Source organism: Herpailurus yagouaroundi, unplaced genomic scaffold (genome assembly GCF_014898765.1).
Source record: "Herpailurus yagouaroundi ecotype Mexico unplaced genomic scaffold, PumYag 28, whole genome shotgun sequence".
Taxonomy (NCBI): Eukaryota; Metazoa; Chordata; class Mammalia; order Carnivora; family Felidae; genus Herpailurus; species Herpailurus yagouaroundi.
In genome coordinates, this window is record NW_024412376.1 from 11,295,473 (window position 1) to 11,318,286 (window position 22,814).

General features: G+C 46.8%; 1 protein-coding gene across 2 annotated transcripts in view; it reads right to left on the bottom strand.

The window, feature by feature from the left end:
* SCARA5 (scavenger receptor class A member 5) overlaps positions 1-10,514 on the bottom strand; it is a 126,812-nt gene extending 116,298 nt beyond the window's left edge. The window contains exons 1-2 of one of the 2 annotated variants that reach the window (XM_040465110.1): positions 10,127-10,514; positions 5,434-5,551 (exon numbers count right to left, since the gene is read on the bottom strand). In XM_040465110.1, the coding sequence (XP_040321044.1) occupies positions 5,434-5,545 (112 nt within the window). In that variant the 5' untranslated portion in view covers positions 5,546-5,551; positions 10,127-10,514. The remainder of the gene's footprint in view (positions 1-5,433; positions 5,552-10,126) is intronic. The other variant, XM_040465180.1, reaches the window with a different exon arrangement.
* Positions 10,515-22,814: the final 12,300 nt, after the last annotated feature.

A 22,814-nucleotide genomic window follows, 5' to 3' on the forward strand; every position in this document is an offset into this window, starting at 1 on the left:
ACCGCAGCCCCGTGCCGGTTAATATCTCTGCTCTCCTCTTGCCCCGGTGCCTGATTCTCCAACCTGTAGAGGGTGAGCCTCCCGTGAGGTCCCAGCCAGACCCTCCCAGGAAATCCGCCCCTGCCTTTGGGCCACTGCCCGGCAGCCCTGAGCTGTGCCAAGATGAACCAGGGAGATCTGATTGATGAGAAGGTAGATGAGGGGGTTCCCCGAGGAGAATAATTTAATTTTATGGGTTAGGAATGCGGGGATGGGGCGGGGGGGGGGCTTGGGCCCTAAACTCAGCAAGCGGCCTGGCTGCAGGCGTCCAGGCGCAGCCCAGAGCATGTGTAACTCATTACCTCTGCGAGCCTCCCATTTGCGGCCGCGGGATGACGCTGGAGCGTGGTGGAGTGTCTGAGGCCGCGGGGTGAGCACGACTACAGTATTTTTCTGACACTAACACCTCTCTCTGGCCCTCAGGAAGGGCCGTGGAGGAGCCAGGCCCACACCCAGCCCTCCGCCTCCTCCGCCTCCTCCGCCTCCTGGCGCCAGACGGGAGAGGCCTACAGCTACACGGGCGAGAGAAGCAAGGCAGCACCGGGGAAGGTGAGAGGGGAGAGGAGGGAGGGGAGGGGGGAGAGGGGGAAGCAGGTCCAGCTGCACACCCCCCCCCCCCCGTTTGGTATTCAGAGGGAGGTGGAAGTGGTCATCGAGGTCACAGGAGGCTGGGCTGGAGGACACTGAAGGTCGCATTCTGCAATTAGCCCTTTCATGTAATTCTAGCAACACAGCTGAAAGCGATGCTATTCCCCCTGGTGGCACAGAGGGGAGGCTGGCCCACCCTTGGGGCCTTCCCTCCAACAGGGGGGCTCCCAACGAGGTGCTGACAGCTCAGACCCAAGGGAGGAGGCAGGGTCCTGAGACGTGGCCTGAGGAGAGGTGCAGAGAAGGGAGAGGTCCCAAAGACCGACGCAGAGCAGGGTGTGAGGGCGTGAGCCTTGAAGGATGTATGGGTGCACCACGTAGGAACTGGGCCAGATGGGCCCTTATGAAGGGGACAGGGGAGCCTAGGCAGGTAACAGCCCCCCCCCCCCCCCCCCCCCCCCCCACGTGCGACGGGGAAAGAGGGGGGGGGAAAAGGGCGGGGGGGGGGGAAAGAAAACAAATTGGGGGGGGGGGGGGGGTTCAGTGCATCAGCCCTGAAATAACCAGTTTACGCCCTAATGTCTTTAAAGTCCCACCCACATTAAAGTCTGAGTCACACCTTAATATCTGGGCTGCATTTTTGCAACTTTGCTTCCCCAGATCCCAGTAACCCCAGGGCCAAGAGGAGCCACCGCCTCTCCTCCCCATCTTTCCTTCAAGGGGGAAACCCTGGAAGGGATTTGGAGCGCCTGCAAGGCCTACCAGACATTACTGTTTAAATCTACTCTAGGCCCCTGCGCGGCTCAGGCCTCCCTCCCTTTCCCCATCTCTGTCCACCCTCTGCCTTCCCAGCAACCTCCCTCTCCCCCACCGCCCTTCCTCTCCCTCTCCGGTTACACTCTCCAGAGATGAGGATCAAAGAGCAAAATCCTGGAGAAACAGATCAAATCTGGCTTGAATTTCCCCAAGTCAGAGCTCACTGGTTTCGTCTTAGAAATGAAAGGGAAGGGGGGAAAAGTCAAACCAGAAATCCACGAGCTCAGGTGGCTGATTTCATCTGAACACTCCAGTCTCTCTGGGTCCCTCATGCCCCCACCACCCTGTGCCTGGAGGGCTGGTCATTGAAGAGTGGGGAAGACCCAGACAACATGGAAATCAGGCTTCGAATGCATTTGTTTTGCCTCTTTGAGCTTTCGAGGACCCCAGTGTCCAATCATTCATTCGTTCATTCATTCATTCCTGCAATAAATAGTGAGAACCTACGGTGTGCCAGGCTTGAGAGACTTCAGTGAACAAAACAGAGGTGCCTGCCCTTGTCCAGCCTATAGTCTTCCCACAAGGAACAGACAGTAAATGATAAGCATAGTACATAAGAATGATATAGTGTGTTACGGGAAAAAGGAAATAGCGAAGCAGGGAAAGGGGCTGAAGGTGCAGGGGGGCAGGAAGCCTAATGGGGAAAGTGATATTTGAGCAAACGCTAGAAGGAGGTGGGAGAACAAGCTTCTCAGCAGCAGAGAAGTGCTCCCAGGGTCAAGGTGAAGGTCGGCAGCCTACTTGGCCATGGTCAGCACCTGGGTTATCACTCGCACTGAGGCGGGATGCTTTGTAGACTTTGCTCAAGGCAGCACTCAGATTTTCAAAGGGCCACACCCTGAATGCAATGACCAGGTCTGTTTCTACACACAGAATTTTAGAACTGGACAGAACCTCTCCTGTCTGCCCCCATTTGGCAGATGAAGACACTGAGGCCCAGAAAAGGATGTGACCCAGTCAGGCGGCCTCAACCCCACATCTTTCCACTTCTGTCCACACCTCATGGGGTGCCAGGCCTCAGGTGACCCCTGAGGACTCTTGGAGCCGGGCTCAAAAGCTGTCCTCTGGTCACATCTCCTCACAGCTGGGGGGCCTGGAAAGCACAGTGGCTGAGATTACTGTTATTTTCAGCCCTTCTGGTCCAAAAGATCTTTTTAAGTCTGGGGTTCAGAAAAAGGGAGAGCAAGATGGGGGAAGAGGGTGCGATGGCCTGGTGATACTTCTCACCCCAGGCCTCTCCCTGCCCTGTAGCCCCTGCCCTTTCCTTCCCTTATCGGCCCCCTAGGCCAGCTCTGCTGGTCTTCCAGGCTCCCCCACAGCGCTGTACTCCAGTTCTTTCTTGCTAAGCCAGTCCTCTTTCCCAAGGGGCTGGTAGGGAGAGGACAGGATCAACGACACGAAAGCCAGCCTGACCTTTGCTGATGGGGAAGTGCTGAGCACTGGCCAGTGACCTGGCTCTCCCAGGTGGCAGTAACCTAACAGAAACGCTGGCCTGGCTTGGTGTGACCCAGCTGGTGATGCCTTTTCCCACCCTACTCTGACAAAATTGTGTTCAGTCTTTAAAGCCTTTCCAGAAAGGCTTCTCCTGACTTCAGTACATTCGTGCCTGCTTGTCCACAGACCTCCATGGATGCCTGAAACCATGGGTAGTAACGAACCCTACATGTCCTACCTTTTTTTCCTATACATACATACCAGGCTAAAATTTAATTTACACATTAGGCACAGTAAGAGATTAACAAGAATAACTAATAATAGATATACAGAAAAACCTTGCTTTGGGAGCATAATTTGTTCCAGAAACATGCTTGTAATCCAAAGCACTTGTATATCAAAGCGAATTTCAAGAACCATTGGCTCAGTGTGATCATGTGACATTCGGCATCACATACTACTTGTATCACAAGACATAGTTTGTTTATCGAGTTAAAATGTACTAGACACACATGCTCATCTTGCATAATATGTGCAGAATAAGTTACTCACCATCCAAGGTTTTACTGTATTTACATAAATAACAATGCATTCTAATATGAGTTATGTGAATGTGGTCTCTTTCTCTCTCAAAACATCTTACTGTCCTGTCCTCACCCTCCTTCTTGTGATGTGAGGTGATACAATGGCTCTGTGATGAGATGAAGCAAGAAGAATGACCCAGGCAGTGCAATGTGGTGTTAGGCTACGACTGACTTTCTGATAATAGGTCAGAAGGAGGATCATCTGTTTCCAGACCACAGTCTGCTGCAGGTAACAAACCATGGAACGCAAAACCACGGATAAGAGGGGACTACCGAACTCACATGTATTCTTGCCTGCTTTATGTTACGTGTAATTGTCCCAAGCTGATCCCTTCCACTGAGATCACAGTGCTCTGAGGGCAAGGATGGTTTAATTTCTCTTTGGAGCATCCTTGGCACCCAACCCGTAGCTTGACACATCACAGGTCTTCGAAATATGTTCGTTGACTGGAATTTAAAGGAAGAGCTACAATGGTGAGCAAGTTAGTACGGCAGGGTGAGGGAGGTTAGTGGTCAGGAGCCCACATCTTGGCTCTTCTCCCTGGGGAGACTGTCCCCAATCCCTGCCTCTCTGAGTTGCCCAATTTCCCTCCTGGCATTCAGCACCTTGTGGGAGGAAAGACTCGGTTAGAGTATGAGGGGGAGGCATTTCCCTTTTTGAGTAATTTTGAGACCAAGGCAGCTAAGCAGAGTAGAGAGAAAACACAGCGCTTGAGAAAAGCCTTGAATAAAGGGCTGCATGGTAGTGAATTTCTGTCAGCTTGACTGGTCATGGGTGCCAGGTGGAACATCATTTCTGGGTGTTTCTAGATGAGATCAGCATTTGAATTGGTGGACTCAGTAAAGCAGATTGCCCTCCCCAGTAGGAGGGGGCCTCATCTAGTCAGCTGAGGGCCTGAATAGAGCAAAAGGCAGGGGAATTTGCTTTTTGCTTCCTGCCTGCCTGCACAGTTAGGACATAGCATCTCATCTTCTCCAGCCCTCAAACACCATTGGTTCCTCTGGTTCTTGGGCCTTCTGACTCAGACTGAATTATACCACCCACTTTCCTGGGTCTCTAGCCTGAAGACGTAGATGGTGGGACTCCTCAGCCTCCAGAATCATGTAAGCCAATTCCTCACAATAAATCTCTTTACGTATGTATATATCCCACTGGTTCCTTTTCTCTGCAGAACTCAATTTCTGCCTGTCTCTGCTTAATTGGCCATCAGTCATTATGAGACTCTTCGGTAAACTTCATTCTACTCATCTTTGATGTGGGGACAATGCTCTCCTCGCCTATGCTCACTGCAAACCAGAGTATATTCACTCACGTAGCAAGCATTTATTAAGCACCCACTAAGTGTCAAGCTCTGGCCTGGACACACAGGATTCAGTCTGTTGATAAGGTGCTCTGGGCTCCTTTGGAGGAAGCATCAGTTGAATTCCCAGTTTTAGCAAATAACCAGTTCCCAAAGGTGCAGAGCCCTCTGGGTCACTGGGATAGAGAACTCCTTCCTGTGGCATGGGCTGGGGTCTCAGACCCAGGGGAAGGATAAGCACCTTGAAGAGGTATGTTCTCTCCTCGCAAATGCTTCGGGAAATGGATCGGAGTCTCCTCACCTGAGAGGGTCTGGGCTCATTGGTTCAGATGCCTTTGCCTGACCCCAGCCTCATTCACTCAGAGGAGAGGAAGGCAGAGAGGCAGAAGGCCTGTCCTGGGAGTCAGGAGACTCGGTTTTGGAACAACTCTATGCCTGATGAGCTGTAGGATCCTTAATACTTTCTCAGCCTCCACTAGCTCATCTGTGAGATGGATATGCATGTTGCAGGTCACTCAGATTTGTTGAGATGCATGAATAAGACATTTCAAAATGTGAAGTTCACATAGGAAGTATTCGACAGGAGGTCACCACTGCCCTGGGGAAATACCAAGGTTGGGTGGGGAGGCAGGGCAGGGCTTGCACCGCAAGACCGAGCCAGGGGCACTCACCGTCCTCACACAGGTTCAACTTGGACAGGCTCCTGCCGTCAAAGGGTTCCTCAAAGATGGAGCCGGTGTCACGGTCGCTCACAGTGTGCAGGTACATGGCTTTGTTCTCCATCCTGACCTGCAGCAGCAGCAGGAAAGACAGCAAGGGGAGAGGAGAGGGAGAAAGGAGGCAGGGGAGAGACAGAATAAACTATAGGTGGATCCAGAAACAAACGCACAGAACGAGGCGCCCATGCCCATGGCCCGAGCCTGAACACTGAGAGCCTCTCCTTGATGGATGCCATCTACCAGGTTCTCAGGATCCTGAGCCCCCTCCCAACTTCCTCAGCACTTGGGAAGGCCAAGGCCCTTTGGACCTTTCTGATCACGGGATCTGTCCCTTCCTTTCAGTAGCTCCTGGTTGGGGCCAGAGCCTGAGCCAGAGGGACACTGAGGGCTGTGCTTTGTGGGGCCTGGAGGCGCCGACCCTCCTGAGGCAAACTGAGTGGTTTCCGAGACTCTGGATCTTTAGGCTCCTGCTCTGTGTTGGAAATGTGCTAACTGGGCAGGCATGTTCCAAAGGGGCTGAGTGCAGTGAGGCCATGGCAAGGATTCACCTCCCCCCCGAGCCTGAGGCATAGGTGGCCTCAGCGGAGTCCCTCAAACACTAAGACCTGGGCAGCCTTAGACCAGGGAGGGCCTGGTGTCTGCATGGCCTGCTGGGGCTTTGGGTCTCCTCCATGGTGTTTCAGGAAAGTACCCATGTACTTGGGAAAATGGTATACTATTTGAAGGAAACCAGCGCCATTTACATAAGTGTGTACAAGACAATCCCATTTTGTAATATATACACATATCCCCGAGTACGTGACCGGAAAGATTATATTTGGAGATGTCCCGGTTTGCTCCGGGTAAGACATATAATCAGAAGACTCTGGTGGGGATCGTGGGGATTTTGTGCTTATTTTTGTTTGCTGGATATTCTGGGTTTTCCACAATGTGTTTGCATTCTTTGTGTAATAGGAAGAATCTACTTTTTGAGCCAGACCACTTCTTGGTATTCTTTCTCTGCTATAGATGCTCAGTGATTTTACAAGTTACTTTCTACTTTCAGCTCCCTTCCAGCCATCAGTGTAGCTCGACCTTTGGCCCCGGTGCTTTTTGACTATCTAGATATTGAACCCCCCCCCCCAAAATGCACTTTTAAAGAGCAAATTCTTTGGAAGGTAAAAGACCCGGGGAGGATGGAGGGGTCCCAGGCCCGGCATGGAGCAAACTCAACCCTGAGGCCCAGATAGCCAGGGGTTTACCACCGGGGAGGAGATGATGGGGGCCTGGCAGGTGGGCGGGGGAGAGTGGGGGGGGCGGGTGGTGCTGGGAACAGTGACCGCTGACTGAAGGGAGCAGCCAATCGGTTCCTCTCCCAAGGCACAGTGGGAAAGGGGGCGTTAGCATGTCTCAGTAAATAGGGATAATGAGTGAGGAGCCTAGCTGAACCACTCTGGCAGGCAGAGCAAAACATAACCCCTTACTTTCAGGGCTTGACCTATGTCTCCAGAGACCTCTGACTTCAGGGCTGACAAGAGGTCAGAACTGACCAGGCTCCATACAACTGTCCTTCTGATGGCCTGGAAGGATGGACAGGGGCTTCCATTCTTTTTTCTTCTAGTAATGAGATACCACATGCCCTGCACACAGGCATGCCCTGCACACACATGCGCGCCAGCACGCATAGTCAGGGTGTTCACGGTCTCCGTGGGCCCTTCTTCCAGCCTGCGGGAGAGGGGAGCCCACAGCTCTGCCAGGATCTCTTCTCCCTGCCCCAGGGAGCCCCTAAACCGCTCCCACCCAGCTTCTCTGTGCTGCAGTCATGTCCGGTTTGCTAGCTCCCAACACCCATGCTCCATCCAAGTCCTCCACCCACCATGGACCTCTAGGTGGGGCCCCCGAGCAACGCCACCACTGCTAAGCTGCAGGGGACCCTCCCTTGTTTCATAAGTGCTAAGTGCGGCACCCCTCCTACTGGCCTCGATCCTGGGGAGCTGCAAAGCAGGAGGCCAGTGTCTCTTCTGCAAGCGATAATCCTCTCTCTGCCAAAGGCAACAGGCGCTGCTGCCCAGAGATCACACAGAGCTCGATGGGGCACTGCCATGCTGGCCGTGGGGGTGTGGAGATGAGCTTGGGCCAGGTTAGCCCTGTCTTCATTTCCACCTTCCCCTCTGCCGATCAGCTCCTGGACCAGAGCTGGAATGCATGGCTTGTTATCTGGAATGTGTCTATAGGGCGGCCCCTCCTCTCTCCCCTCCACAGCCCTGGGCTGATGGAGCAGAAGCCCTGGGGAGCCTGTTGAGAAGAGGGGCTGGGGCAGAGCAGAGGCCAGATGCGAGTGAGATGAGATTGGAAACGCTCAGCCAGCTTTGCTAATGTTTGTTACTTGGGAATGAAACCTAAGAATGTTCTGTCTGCCCCAGGTTTTATTTTGAGCTATTTTTCTTTCTTGGGAAAAGGGGGCAGGAATTTGCACCCTTTGGTCATTTGATCTCAGAGCCTTGGGGGCCAAGTTTGTGCTCTCGAGCAAGGTGCAACTCACTGCCAACTGTGGTGACCATAGAGATGACAGACATCCCTTGCGTGCACACACACCCACGAGTTACAGACCATTTGCCATCTGGGATCTCTCTGCCCCACCAGGACCACAGGGGGGAAGGTAGTATCAGTCGGTTGTTCCCATTTTAAAGAGAAGCCAATCGGGGCAATCTTGCCAAAGAGGCAAGAACCAATGATGTCAGAGGAGGGTGAGGCACCAGGCAAAGGCTTCCCACCCAGGGCACTGACCCAGCGACAAGGCTGCTTCGTCCAGGAAGCACGTATCCGTCCCTTTTGGCAGCCACCTTTAGGGTCCCAGACCAGGGAGCGCAGAGGGTCAGTGGAGGCCCTGGGACCAAGGAGAGGCTACAAGAGCTAGCAGGGAAGGGACCGGGACCATGGAAATATGGGCAGGGTGTGGACACCAAAGTGGCATGTGGATAAAGCCCAAGGAGCCTGTTTCAAGTCCAAGAGTGGGGCCTTCCTCTCCCAGGGACAGAAAATCTCACCAGCCTCTTAGGGATGTTAGAGCTACATGTTAGGATGCTACATGTTAGAGCTGAAGCACTCAGACACCCCTAGCTCCAACCCAGGCAGCTCCATACAGGCCTGTGGGGGGTGGGGAGCTCAGAGGACACAGGGTTCTATCCTGGAGCCACTTCCTACTCCTCAGGAACCTGGCCCAATCAGCTGAGTTTGTTCAGCCTCAGGCCATCACCTCTGTGAAGGGGAGAAGCACATCCACCAGCCACTCAGTTATTTCAGGCCGGGGCGGGGGGGGGGGGGGGGGGGATGGTGCACACGGAGGGCTTTCCGAGCAAGGGCGCACAGGGAGTCAGCGGTGGAGTCTGGTGAGAAACCACCCCCACCCCCGGCATCTTCTGATCCCTCCAAGCAGTTAGGTAGGGGTGTGGGGGCATCTTCAGGTTCCTGAGGCTTCCCTCCTGCCTGGCCAGGCTCGGGAATAGTGCTCTTTTGGATCCCCTTTGCAGTAAGCAATCGTGAATATGAAATCCGGACCCTTACTCTCAAGTCACTCTCTGGGCAGCAGAAGGACTCAATTCTTGCTGCTGCTGCAAGTGGCATAAGCCTCACTTGTGGCTGCAAATACAGTGTCCCTGGGTCCCGGCATCTAACTCTGCAGGGTTCACATATCCTCCTTGAATCATACAGCTTTAAACTCAGCAAAACCAAGTAAAAAAAACCCATGAATACGACCCTCTCCTCTAACTGTACTTAGTTAACCTAAATCATAACCCGAAGCTGGAAAGGTGCAGGGGCACCTGGCCGGCTCATTGGGTTAAACATTGGACTTTGGCTCAGGTCGTGATCTTGTGGTGTGTGAGTTGGTGTGTGAGTTCAAGCCCCGCAGGCAGGCTGACAGCTTGGAGACTGCTTCAGATTCTGTGCCTCCCTCTCTCTCTCTGCCCCTCCCCTGCTTGTGCTCTGTCTCTCTCTCTCTCTCCCTCAAAAATAAATAAACTTAAAAAAAATTTTTTTTAAATATTTTTTTAACGTTTATTTATTTTTGAGACAGAGAGAGACAGAGCATGAACAGGGGAGGGTCAGAGAAAGAGGGAGACACAGAATCTGAAACAGGCTCCAGGCTCTGTGCTGACAGCACAGAGCCCGACGCGGGGCTCGAACTCACGGACCGCGAGATCATGACCTGAGCCGAAGTCGGCCGCCCAACCGACTGAGCCACCCAGGCGCCCCTAAAAAAAATTTTTAATACAGTTTTTAAAAAGCTGGAAAGGTGCAGATGTTTTATAGACAAGCTCTCCCTTCGTTCATCCCACCACTAGACGCATGTGCCCACGCACATGCACTTCACACGTGTAGAGGGACAGTCACCTGTGCCATCTGCTCCCAGAATAGGCTCTTGAGCTGCGGCATGAGCCAGGTAGAGTGGCCATGAAGGCAAAAGCTTCCCCAAACGCGGGCTCACGCCAGCGGACCCCCGCGGGCCCACAGCGTGGAGGCCCTTCCCAGCTGGTGCTGCAACTCTGTGCTCCTCATCCGAGATGCCCAAAGGCAGAGCCCTGCTCCCTCTGCCGCATCCGTGTCCCCCAGCCGCCGTTGGGACGCTGTGCTCAGGTGCCAGGACAAAGTTAGTGCCAAGACTCACCTGAGTGCCCCCAGTGAGGCCACAGAAGAGCCCGTCTCCTCAGTTTCCGGCATTCGCCATGGTGGCCGATGGGCTGGCTGCTGTCACCGCACGGAGACCCAGGCAGTCCCACAGAGCTTGTCCCCACAGCCAGCCAAAGCCAGACGGAGTCATAGAAGGAGGCTGCCCCGGTGCTTAGTGACGTGTCTCAGGGGTCCCTTCTCTGGGAGGCTCAGGTTCAGGAGGCAGCACTCAACCTTGTGCCTGATTCAGGGCCTGTGGCTGGGGAGTCCCTGTCTTGGTGTCTCGCCTCAGTCAGCCACAGGCAGCGCTCGGGAGATGTTCTGTGAAGGCACCCGCAGCTCTGCTAGATACTGAAGGAGATGTGAACTGCAGCTGCTCTGGCGGCCAGTCTTTATAAAGTTCTTGGAGCAATTGCCGAAGCTCCCCTGGGGTCTGGAACTCGTCCCCCCTCTGGTGGCCAATCTCAGCATTACAGCCTCCCGGTTCTCCCCGTTAGTGCAGAGCAGTGACATCAGCCTTGTCTTGGGACACCGCACACCTAACCTAAAACCCTGCTCAAAATAATTTTTGGAAAGCTTCTACAGGAATGGAAGCTAGACCTGGCTCATGAGCCACACCAGAAACCAGTCTGAGGAACTTATTTATAGGACAGAATCGGCATTGCTCAATTCATTCACCAAACTTGGCTTAGAATTAATTTACGTGTTTTTCTGAAGTCACATCCACTCCCAGAGAACACAGATTAGCCACACTGGAGATATTCAGAAGAGTGTTCTGTGACCGCTGAAGGAACTTTCCAAAGACAGTCTCAATGCAGCCCTGTAACAAAGGCAGCATTTATGGAGCATTGACATTGCATAAGGTCCAGGGGACGCAAGAATGAGTAAGACGGGCTCCCTGTCCTCAAGGGGGTTGCAATCCAGGATGAGAGGTGCACTCAGGCACAAATAACTGTCAACCTAAGTGTGACCTAAAACATTTTTAAAAAGGCGATCTTGCCAAAATGTTAAGAGAGTAATTATATTCAGATTGGGGTGGTGATGGGGAAAGGCATCAGGGACATTCCAAAAATAGTTTGAGCCATGGCTGACCTCTCCGTTTACAAGTACACACCCCCCGCCCCCGGCCCTGAGGATAGAGCTCTGAAGGTAATGTTCATGAATACATCCCCATGTATTGGTTAAAAATTCAGTCTTGGGACGCCTGGGTGGCTCAGTCGGTTAAATAAATGTCCAACTTCAGCTCAGGTCATGATCTCCGGTTCGTGAGTTTGAGCCCCACGTCGGGCTCTGTGCTGACAACTCAGAGCCTGGAGCCTGCTTCAGATTCTGTGTCTCCCTCTCTCTCTTCCCCTCCCCCACTTAGTCTCTGTCTCTCAAAAATAAATATTAAAAAAAAATTCAGTCTCAATACTGGAGGGTCAGACCTCATACATGAGAACAAAGTGCCAGGGCTCAGCATTCCCCATAGTGCAGTTGCCAACCCATGACTGAATCTGAAAGGCCTTAGTCATTTTCAGTGACTGAACCTCCTGACCATCTCTGGGAAGCAGCTCCAATATGAGGCTCCATTTTACAGAGGGAAAAAACAGTAGTAGTAATAAAAAATAATATAATAAGAGCAAAGGGGAGGTGAGGTGGAGGAGGGGAGTGAGGAAAGAGGGAGGGGGGAGGCAGGGGGAGAGGCAGGAAGCAGAGGAAAAACACTTTATATACCACATGCTAGGCACTTCTGAGTGCTTTTCATATATTAACTCATTTAACGTTAAATGAGATAGGTCCTGTTATTATTCCCACTTCTAGAGACAGAGGAACTCAGTGACTTGTCCAAGGTCAAGCAGCCTGTAAGTGGCAGAGCTACATTCCACCCTAGGTAATATGACTCTACAATTTGTGCCCTGCTATGCCCTATACTACCTCTCTTGAAAAAGTGGTCTTTAATGACCCATCGATTCACCAACATGTCCAGGAATACAATCGTAAAAAGAGCCAGAAATGTGCTCAACATGTTCTGTCCAGGGATCTTTGCTGCAGAGATGTGTTTATTAGCAAGAAATATCAGCACGTTAGTAAGACCCTGGCAATGTCTTCCTTTACCTAAAACAAAGAGCAGTTGTTAATACTCCCACACTGGTGTGCCCTTGCCTATAGGGGAAGGAAGGGACGGGGACCCAAATGCAGTCCAGGCTGTTGGCTGAGCCTCTCCTTGGTATTGGTAATTGATGATACACAATTTGTGGGGTCTAGTTTCTTCACATGAGACTCACACGTAGGCCCAGAACCGTTCAACTATGACATTTCAGGAGGAACAAAGCTTATCCTTTTAAAACCTGTGGCTTCAGGCAAGGGGCCATTCCTCTCTTTTGTTTCTGGTTTACTCCACTTTTTTTAATGGTGAGATTTGTCCTTACTGTTGCATGTAGCACAAGTTACTTCTTTGGTTTTTGTTTTGTGCTGAGTAATATTCCATCATATGCATTTACTACAATTTGTTTCTTCACCTGTTGATGGGCACTTGGGTTGTTTCCAATATTTGCCTAATATGAATAGAGCTGCCAAAACAGGCAAGGGGACATTTGATAGGGATGTGTAGGGATGACCCAGAGGCTGAATATTCTAGTGGGTGAAGTCTTGCAGGCAGCTGGTAGCTCAAATGACACCTCCTTGTCACCTAATATCAGAAGGGTCCAAAAAAAAAATGGTTTGTTCCCATTCAATTACAGAAGACATTTACAATAGGCATTTTCCCCCAGACAGTATTATGAAAATATGATTGTGTCTAAGGAGAGTTGAACAGACTTCAATGTGGCTGCATCTATGGGTATGGAAGTCAATCGGACATCTGAACACAGTCCATGTGCTCACATGCCTCCTACTTTCTTTAAATGACTCCATTTGATTGTCCCAGTAATTCCCTGGGGCAGAGGTGTGGATGGAGTTATCATCCTCAGTCTCTATATGGAGAAACCAAGCAATTCTGAAATTGAGGGTCATACCTCCAGAGCATCTACATGTGCAGGGATTCCATCCATACATTCAGTTATTCATTCGACAAACATCTGTTGTGTACCTTTATTCAATGTATTCCAACTATTCTTTCTTTTTTTATTTTATTTTTTATTTTTTTTTAATTTACATCCAAATTAGTTAGCATCTGGTGCAACGATGATTTTAGGAGTAGATTCCTTAGTGCCCCTTACCCATTTAGCCCATCCCTCCTCCCACAACCCCTTCAGCAACCCTCAGTTTGTTCTCCATATTTATGAGTCTCTTCTGTTTTGTCACCCTCCCTGTTTTTAAATTATTTTTGTTTCCCTTCCCTTATGTTCATCTGTTTTGTCTCTTAAGGTCCTCATATGAGTGAAGTCATAGAATTTTTGTCTTTCTCTGACTGACTAATGTCACTTAGCATAATACCTTCCAGTTCCATCTACATAGCTGCAAATGGTAAGATTTCATTCTTTTTGATTGCTGAGTAATACTCCATTGTGTATGTGTGTGTGTGTGTGTGTGTGTGTGTGTGTGTGTGTTGTGTGTGTGTGTGTGTGTGTGTGTGTATGTGTGTGTATACCACATATTCTTTATCCATTCATCCATCAATGGACATTTGGGCTCTTTCCATATTTGTCTATTGTTGATAGTGCTGCTATAAACATTGGGGTGCATGTGTCCCTTCGAAACAGCACACCTGTCTCCCGTGTATAAATGCCTGGTAGTGCATTTGCTAGGTCGTAGGGCAGTTCTATTTTTAGTTTTTTGAGGAACCTCCATACTGTTTTCTAGAGTGGCTGCACCAGTTTGTATTGCCATCAACAATGCAAAAGAGATCCTGTTTCTCCGCATCCTCGCCAACATCTGTTGTTGCCTGAGTTGTTAATGTTAGCCATTCTGACAGGTGTAAGGTGGTATCTCACTGTGGTTTTGATTTGTATTTCCCTGATGATGAGTGATGTTGAGCATTTTTTCATGTGTCGGTTGGCCATCTGGATGTCTTTGGAGAAGTGTCTGTTCATGTCTTTTGCCCATTTCTTCACTGGATTATTTGTTTTTTGGGTGTTGAGTTTGATAAGTTCTTTATAGATTTTGGATACTAACCCTTTATCTGATATGCCATTTGTAAATATCTTCTCCCATTCTGCCGGTTGCCTTTTAGTTTTGCTGATTGTTTCCTTCACTGTGCAGAAGATTTTTATTTTGATGAGGTCCCAGTAGTTCATTTTTGCTTTTGTTTCCCTTGCCTCTGGAGATGTGTTGAATAAGAAGTTGCTGTGGGCAAGATCAAAGAGGTTTTTGCCTGCTTTCTCCTTGAGGATCTTGATGGCTTCCTGTCTTACATTTAGGTCTTTTATCCATTTTGAGTTTATTTTTGTGTATGGTGTAAGAAAGTGGTCCACGTTCATTCTTCTGTGTGTCGCTTTCCAGTTGTCCCAGCACCACTTGTTGAAGAGACTGTCTTTATTCCATTGGATATTCTTTCCTGCTCTGTCAAAGATGAGTTGGCCAAATGTTTGTGGGTCCATTTCTGGGTTCTCTATTCTGTTCCGTTGATCTGAATGTCTGTTCTTGTGCCAGTACCATACTGTCTTGATGATTACAGCTTTGTATTACTTGAAGTCTGGGATTGTGATGCCTCCTGCTTTGGTTTTCTTTTTCAAGATCGCTTTGGCTATTCGGGGTCTTTTCTGGTTCCATACAAATTTTAGGATTATTTTTTCTAGCTCTGTGAAGAATGCTGGTGTTACTTTGATAGGGATTGCATTGAGTATGTAGACTGCTTTGGGTAGTATTGACATTTTAACAATATTTGTTCTTCCTATCCAGGAGCATGGAATCTTTTTCCACTTTTTTGTGTCTTCTTCAATTTCTTTCATAAGCTTTCTATAGTTTTCAGGTATAGATTTTTCACCTCTTTGGTTAGATTTATTCTTAGGTATTTTATGTTTTTTTGTGCAACTGTAAATGGGATCGATTCCTTGATTTCTCTTTCTGTTGCTTCATTGTTGGTGTATAGGAATGCAACCGACTTCTGTGCATTGATTTTATATCCTGCAACTTTGCTGAATTCATGAATCAATTCTAGCAGTTTTTTGGTGGAATCTTTTGGGTTTTCCATATAGAGTATCATGTCATCTGCGAAGAGTGAAAGTTTGACCTCCTCCTGGCCGATTTGGATGCCTTTTATTTCTTTGTGTTGTCTGATTGCAGAGGCTAAGACTTCCAATACTATGTTGAATAACAGTGGTGAGAGTGGACATCCCTGTCTTGTTCCTGACCTTAGGGGGAAAGCTCTCAGTTTTTCCCCATTGAGGATGATATTAGCATTGGGTCGTTCATATATGGCTTTTATGATCTCGAGGTATGCTCCTTCTATCCCTACTTTCTTGAGGGTTTTTATCAAGAAAGGATGCTGTATTTTGTCAAATGCTTTCTCTGTGTCTATTGAGAGGATCATATGGATCTTGTCCTTTATTTTATTGATGTGATGAATCACGTTAATTGTTCTGCAGATAGTGAACCAGCCCTGCATCCCAGATATAAATCCTTCTTGGTCGTGGTAAATCATTTTTTTAATGTATTGTTGGATCTGGTTGGCTATTATCTTGTTGAGGATTTTTGCATCCATGTTCATCAGGGAAATTGGTCTACAGTTCTCCTTTTTAGTGGGGTCTCTGTCTGGTTTTGGAATCAAGGTAATGCTGGCTTCATAGAAAGAGTTTGGAACTTTTCCTTCCATTTCTATTTTTTGGAACAGTTTCAAGAGAATAGGTGTTAACTCTTCCTTAAATATTTGGTAGAATTCCCCTGGAAAGCCATCTGGCCCTGGACTTTTGTTTTTTGGCAGATTTTTTTATTACGAATTCAATTTCCTTACTGGTTATGGGTCTGTTCAAATTTTCTATTTCTTCCTGTTTCAGTTTTGGTACTGTATATGTTTCTAGGAATTTGTCCATTTCTTCCACATTGCCCATTTTTTATTGGCATATAATTGCTCATAATATTCTCTTATTGTTTTTATTTCTGTTGTGTTGGTGGTCATCTCTCCGCTTTCATTCTTGATTTTATTTATTTGGGTCCTTTCCTTTTTCTTTTTGATCAAACTGGCTAGTGGTTTATCAATTTTGTTAATTCTTTCAAAGAACCAGCTTCTAGTTTCATTGATCTGTTCTACTGTTTTTTTTTTTTTTTTGGTTTCGATAGCATTAATTTCTGCTCTAACCTTTATTATTTCCTGTCTTCTGCTGGTTTGGGGTTTTATTTGTGTTCTTTTTCAGATCCTTAAGGCATAAAGTTAGGTTGTGTATCTGAGATCTTTCTTCCTTCTTTAGGAATGCCTGGATTGCTATATACTTTCCTCTTACGACCACTTTTGCTGCGTCCCAGGGGTTTTGGGTTGTGGTGTTATCATTTTCATTGACTTCCATATACTTTTTAATTTCCTCTTTTACTGCTTGGTTAGCCCATTCATTCTTTAACCGGATGTTCTTCAGTCTCCAAGTATTTGTTACCTTTCCAAATTTTTTCTTGTGGTTGATTTCAAGTTTCATAGTGTTCTGTTCTGAAAATATGCACGGTATGATCTTGATCTTTTCGTACTTACTTAGGGCTGATTTGTGTCTCAGTATATTGTCTATTCTGGAGAACGTTCCATGTGCACTGGAGAAGAATGTATATTCTGCTGCTTTAGGATGAAATGTTCTGAATATATCTGTAAGTCCATCTGGTCCAGTGTGTCATTCAAAGCCATTGTTTCCTTGTTGATTTTTTGATTAGATGATCTGTCCATTGCTGTGAGCGGGGTGTTGAAGTCTCCTATTATGATGGTATTACTATCAATGAGTTTCTTTATGTTTGTGATTAATTGATTTGTATATTTGGGTGCTTTCACATTTGGCGCATAAATGTTTACAATTGTTAGGTCTTCTTGGTGGATAGACCCCTTGATTATGATATAATGCCCTTCTGCATCTCTTGATACAGTCTTTATTTTAAAGTCTAGATTGTCTGACAGAAGTATGGCTACTCCAGCTTTCTTTTGTTGACCATTAGCATGAGAGATGGTTCTCCATCCCCTTATTTTCAATCTAAAGGTGTCTTTAGGTCTAAAGTGGGTCTCTTGTAAGCAGCATATAGATGGATCTTGTTTTCTTATCCATTCTGTTACCCTATGTCTTTTGATTGGAACATTGAGTCCATTGACATTTAGAGTGAGTACTGAAAGATATGAATTTATTGCCATTATGATGCTTGTAGAGTTGGAGTTTCTGGTGGTATTCTCTGGTCTTTGTTTCTTTTGATACATATATATACATGTATATATACATATATATATACAGATATATATATATATATATATATATATATACACACACATATTTGTCTTTTCTCCCCTCAGAGAGTCCCCCTTAAAATTTCTTGCAGGGCTGGTTTAGTGGTCACAAACTCCTATAATTTTTGTTTGTCTGGGAAACTTTTGATCTCTCCTTCTATTTTGAATGACAACCTTGCTGGATAAAGAATTCTTGGCTGCATATTTTTCTGATTCAGCACACTGAATATATCCTGCCACTCCTTTCTGGCCTGCCAAGTTTCTGTGGATAGGTCTGCTGCAAACCTGATCTGTCTTCCCTTGTAGGTTAGGGACTTTTTTTTCCTTTCTGCTTTCATGATTCTCTCCTTGCTTGAGTATTTTGTGAATTTGACTATGATATGCCTTGTTGGTGGTCGGTTTTTGTTGAATCTAATGCGGGTCCTCTGTGCTTCCTGGATTTTGATGTCTGTGTTTTTCCCCAGGTTAGGAAAGTTTTCTACTATGATTTGCTCACATAACCCTTCTACCCCTATTTCTTTCTCTTCCTCTTCTGGGACCCCTATGATTCTGATGTTGTTCCTTTTTAATGAGTCACTGATTTCTCTAATTCTTAAATCATGCTCTTTTGCCTTCATTTCCCTCTTTTTTTCTGCTTCATTATTCTCTATAAGTTTGTCCTCTATATCACTGATTCTCTGTTCTGCATCATCCATCCTTGCTGCCACTGCATCCATCCATGATTGCAGCTCAGTTATAGCATTTTTCATTTCATTCTGGCTATTTTTTGCTTCTTTTATCTCTTCAGAAAGGGATTCTAATCTATTTTCAACTCTAGCTATTATTCTTATTATCGTGATTCTAAATTCTGGTTCAGACATCTTGTTTGTATCTGTGTTGGTTAAATCCCTGGCTGTCGTTTCTTCGTGCTCTTTCTTTTGGGGCGAATTCCTTTGTTTTGTCATTTTGAAGGAAGAAAAGGAATTAATGAGCTAGAAAAATTGAAATTCCAAAAATTAAAATTAAAAAAATATTAAAATTAAAAATTAAACACACACACACACACAAAAGTCAAATAGATGATGCTAGGTCCTAGGTGTGTTTTGGTCTGGGTGTTGAAAGTGGTTTGACAGATTTGAGGGAAAAAAAAGGAGGGGGAAAGGAAATCATTTGAGAATTTGAAAAAAATGAATACACTGAAAATGAGATGATGGGGGTAAAATAGAATTTGAAAAAATATACACAAAAGTAAAGAATATAGTAGAAAAAATTTAAGAAAAATATTTTTAATAAAAATTAAAAATAAATATGATTTTTTTCTTTTTCTGTATTCAAGAAAAAATAAAAGAAATGAAAAAGAGAAAGATTTAAAAAAGAAAAAAGAAATCGTTTGAAAATTTGAAAAAGTGAATACACTGTAGTAGACTAAAATAAAATGAAGGGAGTAAAATAGAATTTGAAAAAATTACATAAAGGCAAAAAATATACTAAAAAAATTAAAAATATTTTTAATTGAAACTGAAAGTAAAAATGAAGTTTTTCTCTTTCTGCATTCAAGAAAAAGAAAATAAACAAAAAAGAGAAAAAAGAAAACTAAAGAAAGAAAAAGGAAATTGTGAAAATTTGAAAAGGTGAATACACTGAAGTAGACTAAAATAAAATGATAGAAGTAAAATAGCATTTGAAAAAATGTACACAGAAGTAAAAAATATAGTAATAAAAATTAAAAAATATTTTAATAAAAATTGAAAATAAAAATAAATTTTTTCTCTTTCTGTATTCAAGAAAAAGAAAAGTGTAAAAGAGAAAAAAAAAAGAAAATTGAATAGATGAACCTGCTGACAGATTGAAGTAGGACTGAAATTACTTCGTTTTCCCCTAGAAGTCAGTCTATGTAGGGTTTTATAGTCCATAAGTTAAGCTGGCGGTGAGGCTTGTGTTGGCCCACAAGTTGGCCCAGTTGGGTGGGGCTCAGTGTAACAGCTCTGCTCTCCACTAGATGGCGCTGCTAGCCTACTGGGGTGGATTCTTGTGGGGCTCGTTGGTACGTATGCGCATGCGCGGGAGCAGAGAAAATGGCTCCACCCAACTACCCAGTCTGTTCTCCTGAATCAGCAATCGTGCACCCGTCCTCCGTCTTTAGCTCTCGTCCACTCCCTGCTTTTTCATTCTCCATGACCAGGCCCCAGGTCTCTACCGAGTTTTTTCTCAGATGCGGCTGTTTTCCCAGGCCCCTTACTTCTGAAGCACTGCGGCTTTGACCTGTTCCGCCCCTCTGGGGGAGGGTCTCCCCGAGCAATGGCCAAATGTCAGCTGTACCCAGGAACGCTTGCTGGACCCTGCTGCTGCTGGTGCCCCAAGACTGTGGCCAGGTGCCAACCTGTCCCAGATAATGTAGCAGCAGCATTTCAGGGATTATGGAAAATCACAACACACATCTGGCACCAGGCTTCACCCTTAATGACCTTGACCCAGCACCAGCGAATGTGGCCACTTTCTGGGGTCTGCTGGGACCAGGTGGCTTCAACAGTCTCTACCAAATGTCCTTCCAGCAGTGGAACCGCTTTTCCCTGTGTGGCCTGAGATCCTCCCGGACCCCACTGTGTTCCTGGGGATTCGCCCTTCCCACCAGAGCACCTCTAGGTATTGAGCTGTGGAGTTGCAGCCTTTGCACTTTAGTTTATAGTCTTGTTTATAGTCTTAATGGAATTTAAACCCTCTCCTTTCTCCTTTCTCCCTTTTTAGTTTAGTCCCTGCAGCTGTTTCCAATTTTCCACTTTCTCTCCAACTGCTTTTGGGGAGGGGTGCTTTTCCCATATTCTCCCCCCATCTCTGTCCTCTCTCCACTCACAAAAGCACCCCCCTTCCTGCTCCTTCTTGCTCCCCAAATTCACCTGTCTCCACTGTGTACCTGCTGAATTCTGTGGTTCAGATGGTGCAGATTGTTGTGTTAATCCTCCAGTTTTCTAGGTGTGTAGGGTGGTTTAGTGTTGGTCTGGTTGTATTTCATGGACGTGAGACACACAAAAAATTTCCATGCTCTTCTGCCATCTTGGTCCCTCCCCCAAATATTCTTTCAAACATGAATTAGACCCAGCCCCCACCCTTCAGGATCTGGCCCAAGAGGAGAAGAGACACTACAGTGAAGAGTCACCGCCCAGCTCCCTCAAGGGGCTCCTTGTGACTTCACATACTGCTTTTGTTGGATGAGTTGCAAACCTTCACCCTCAGGCTTGACTTTGTTTCTCGCCCCCCACCTCAACAAGAATCTATCTTAAAAAGTCTAACATACAGGGGCACCTGGGTGGCTCAGTCAGTTAAGCGTCCAACTTCGGCTCAGGTCATGATCTTGTGGTTTATGAATTCGATCCCTGCGTTGGGCTCTGTGCTGACAGCTCAGAGCCTGTAGCCTGCTTCAGATTCTGTGTCTTTCTCTCTCTCTCTGCCCCTCCCCCGCTCATTCTCTGTCTCTCTGTCTCTCAAGAATGAATAAACTTGAAAAAAAATTAAAAAAAAAAAGTCTAACATACCAAAGGAAAAATGCACAAATCATTATTATCCCATGTGTATATTGTTCACAAACTGCATAGAGCTGGTGAAAGCAGCATCTCAGCCAAAAGCAGAACATTCCAAGCAGCCCAGAAGCTCCCCTTGTGTCCGTTCTGGTCCTCAATCCTTCCAGCCACCAGGTAACCACTGGGTCACACGCCATCACCATAGATGATTTTGCCTGTTCTTGAATTTCACGTAGACGGAATCAGGCACTCTGTGTCTGGCTTCAGCATCTCATGTGTGAGATTGTTCCCCTTTGTTGAGTTTAACAATTCATTCCTCCTTGTTGCTCTAAGTATCCCATCATGTGAATCTACCACAATTTATCTGTCCTTTCCACTGGTGATGGCCGTTTGGGTAGTTTCTAGTTTTTGACTATTACAAAGAGGCCTGCTATGAACACTCTTGCACATGTCTTCCAGTGAGCATATGGGTGCATTTCTCTTGGGTATATCCCTTGGAAGGGAATTTCTGGGTCATCCGGCAACATGGTGTTCAGCTTCAGCAGGTAGTGCCCAAGAATTTTCCAGATGGTTGTGCCAGTCGTGCCGGTTCACCCTCCCTCCAACAGTGTGTGGGAGTTCAAGTGCTCCACATCCTCCCCTGTGTTAGCAATTTCATCTTGTCCATTTCATCCATTCCAGTGGGTAGGGAGCATCATCATACTATGGTTGCAATTTGCATTTTCCCGATGACAAATGAAGCCAGGCTCCTTCAACTATGCTTAGTTACTCTAATATTTTTAATCTGAAGTCCCGCTGTCTGTGTCTCTCCATTGACACCAGCAGGTCCCTGCCTGGTGGATTTGTGTTGACTGTTCCCTGTGCCTGGAACAGCTCCCCCAGGTGTTTGCAAGGCTAATTCCTTTGTGTCCTCCCAACCTTTTCTCAAATGTCACCTTCTCAGGGAGGCTAACCCTAAGGATCCTGTTTAAGATTGCTAGCTACCCCCCAGCACCCATGATTCTCCTTATCCTGCTCCACTGCCTTTTTCTTTCCCCATTGTCCTCCTTGACTTAAACTTACTACATAATTCACTGTGCTTGTCAGTGAAGACACGTTTGTATTGTTTACGGTCTGTAGAGTATCAGCTCCATGAAGGCAGCTCACTTATGCATCCCAAATGCCTAGAACAGGTCCTGGCCCACAGTAAAAAATGCTCAATAAGTATTTGTTGGATGAAGATTTGGGGAAAGTGCATTCTAGGTACTGGGAACAAGGAGGTTCTAAGGTCCCAGTATAGAAACAAAGTGGACACACTGGAGGGGCAGAAAGGAGGCCCATGTGGCTGTAGCACAGAGAACACGGTGCACCAGGAAGTGCAGGTAGGGGAGGGGGCCTGGATCTTATTCTGAGTGCAGCTGGACACCCAGGCCGCTGCTCTTTCTATATGTCTCCATCTTCTCCCAGGGAGCACAAAGATCCGTATTGCATATTTCTACTTTTTTTTTGCATTATATCTTCACTATGATTTGCTATTTATTTAATGAAAATTCTAAAAATCGTGCTAAAGTACACATAAAATAGATCATCTTAACCGTTTTTAAACATACAGCTCAGAAGCACATTTCCATTGTTGTACAACCCATCGCCCCCCTCCATTTCCGGAACTCTTTTCATCTTGCAAAGCCACAACTCCATAGCTCCTGGTTTCCCCTTCTTCCTGGCCCCTGGCACCTCCCACTCTGCTTTCTGTCTCTACAGCTTTGACACCTAGTGACGTTGCTATTTCTTCATTTGTGGCCTGCTCTACAGAAGATACAGTCTTTCGTTTTTGCCTTTAGTGTTTTTCTTTTTCTCTAGTTTTTAACTCAGTTTATGTGAAGTCT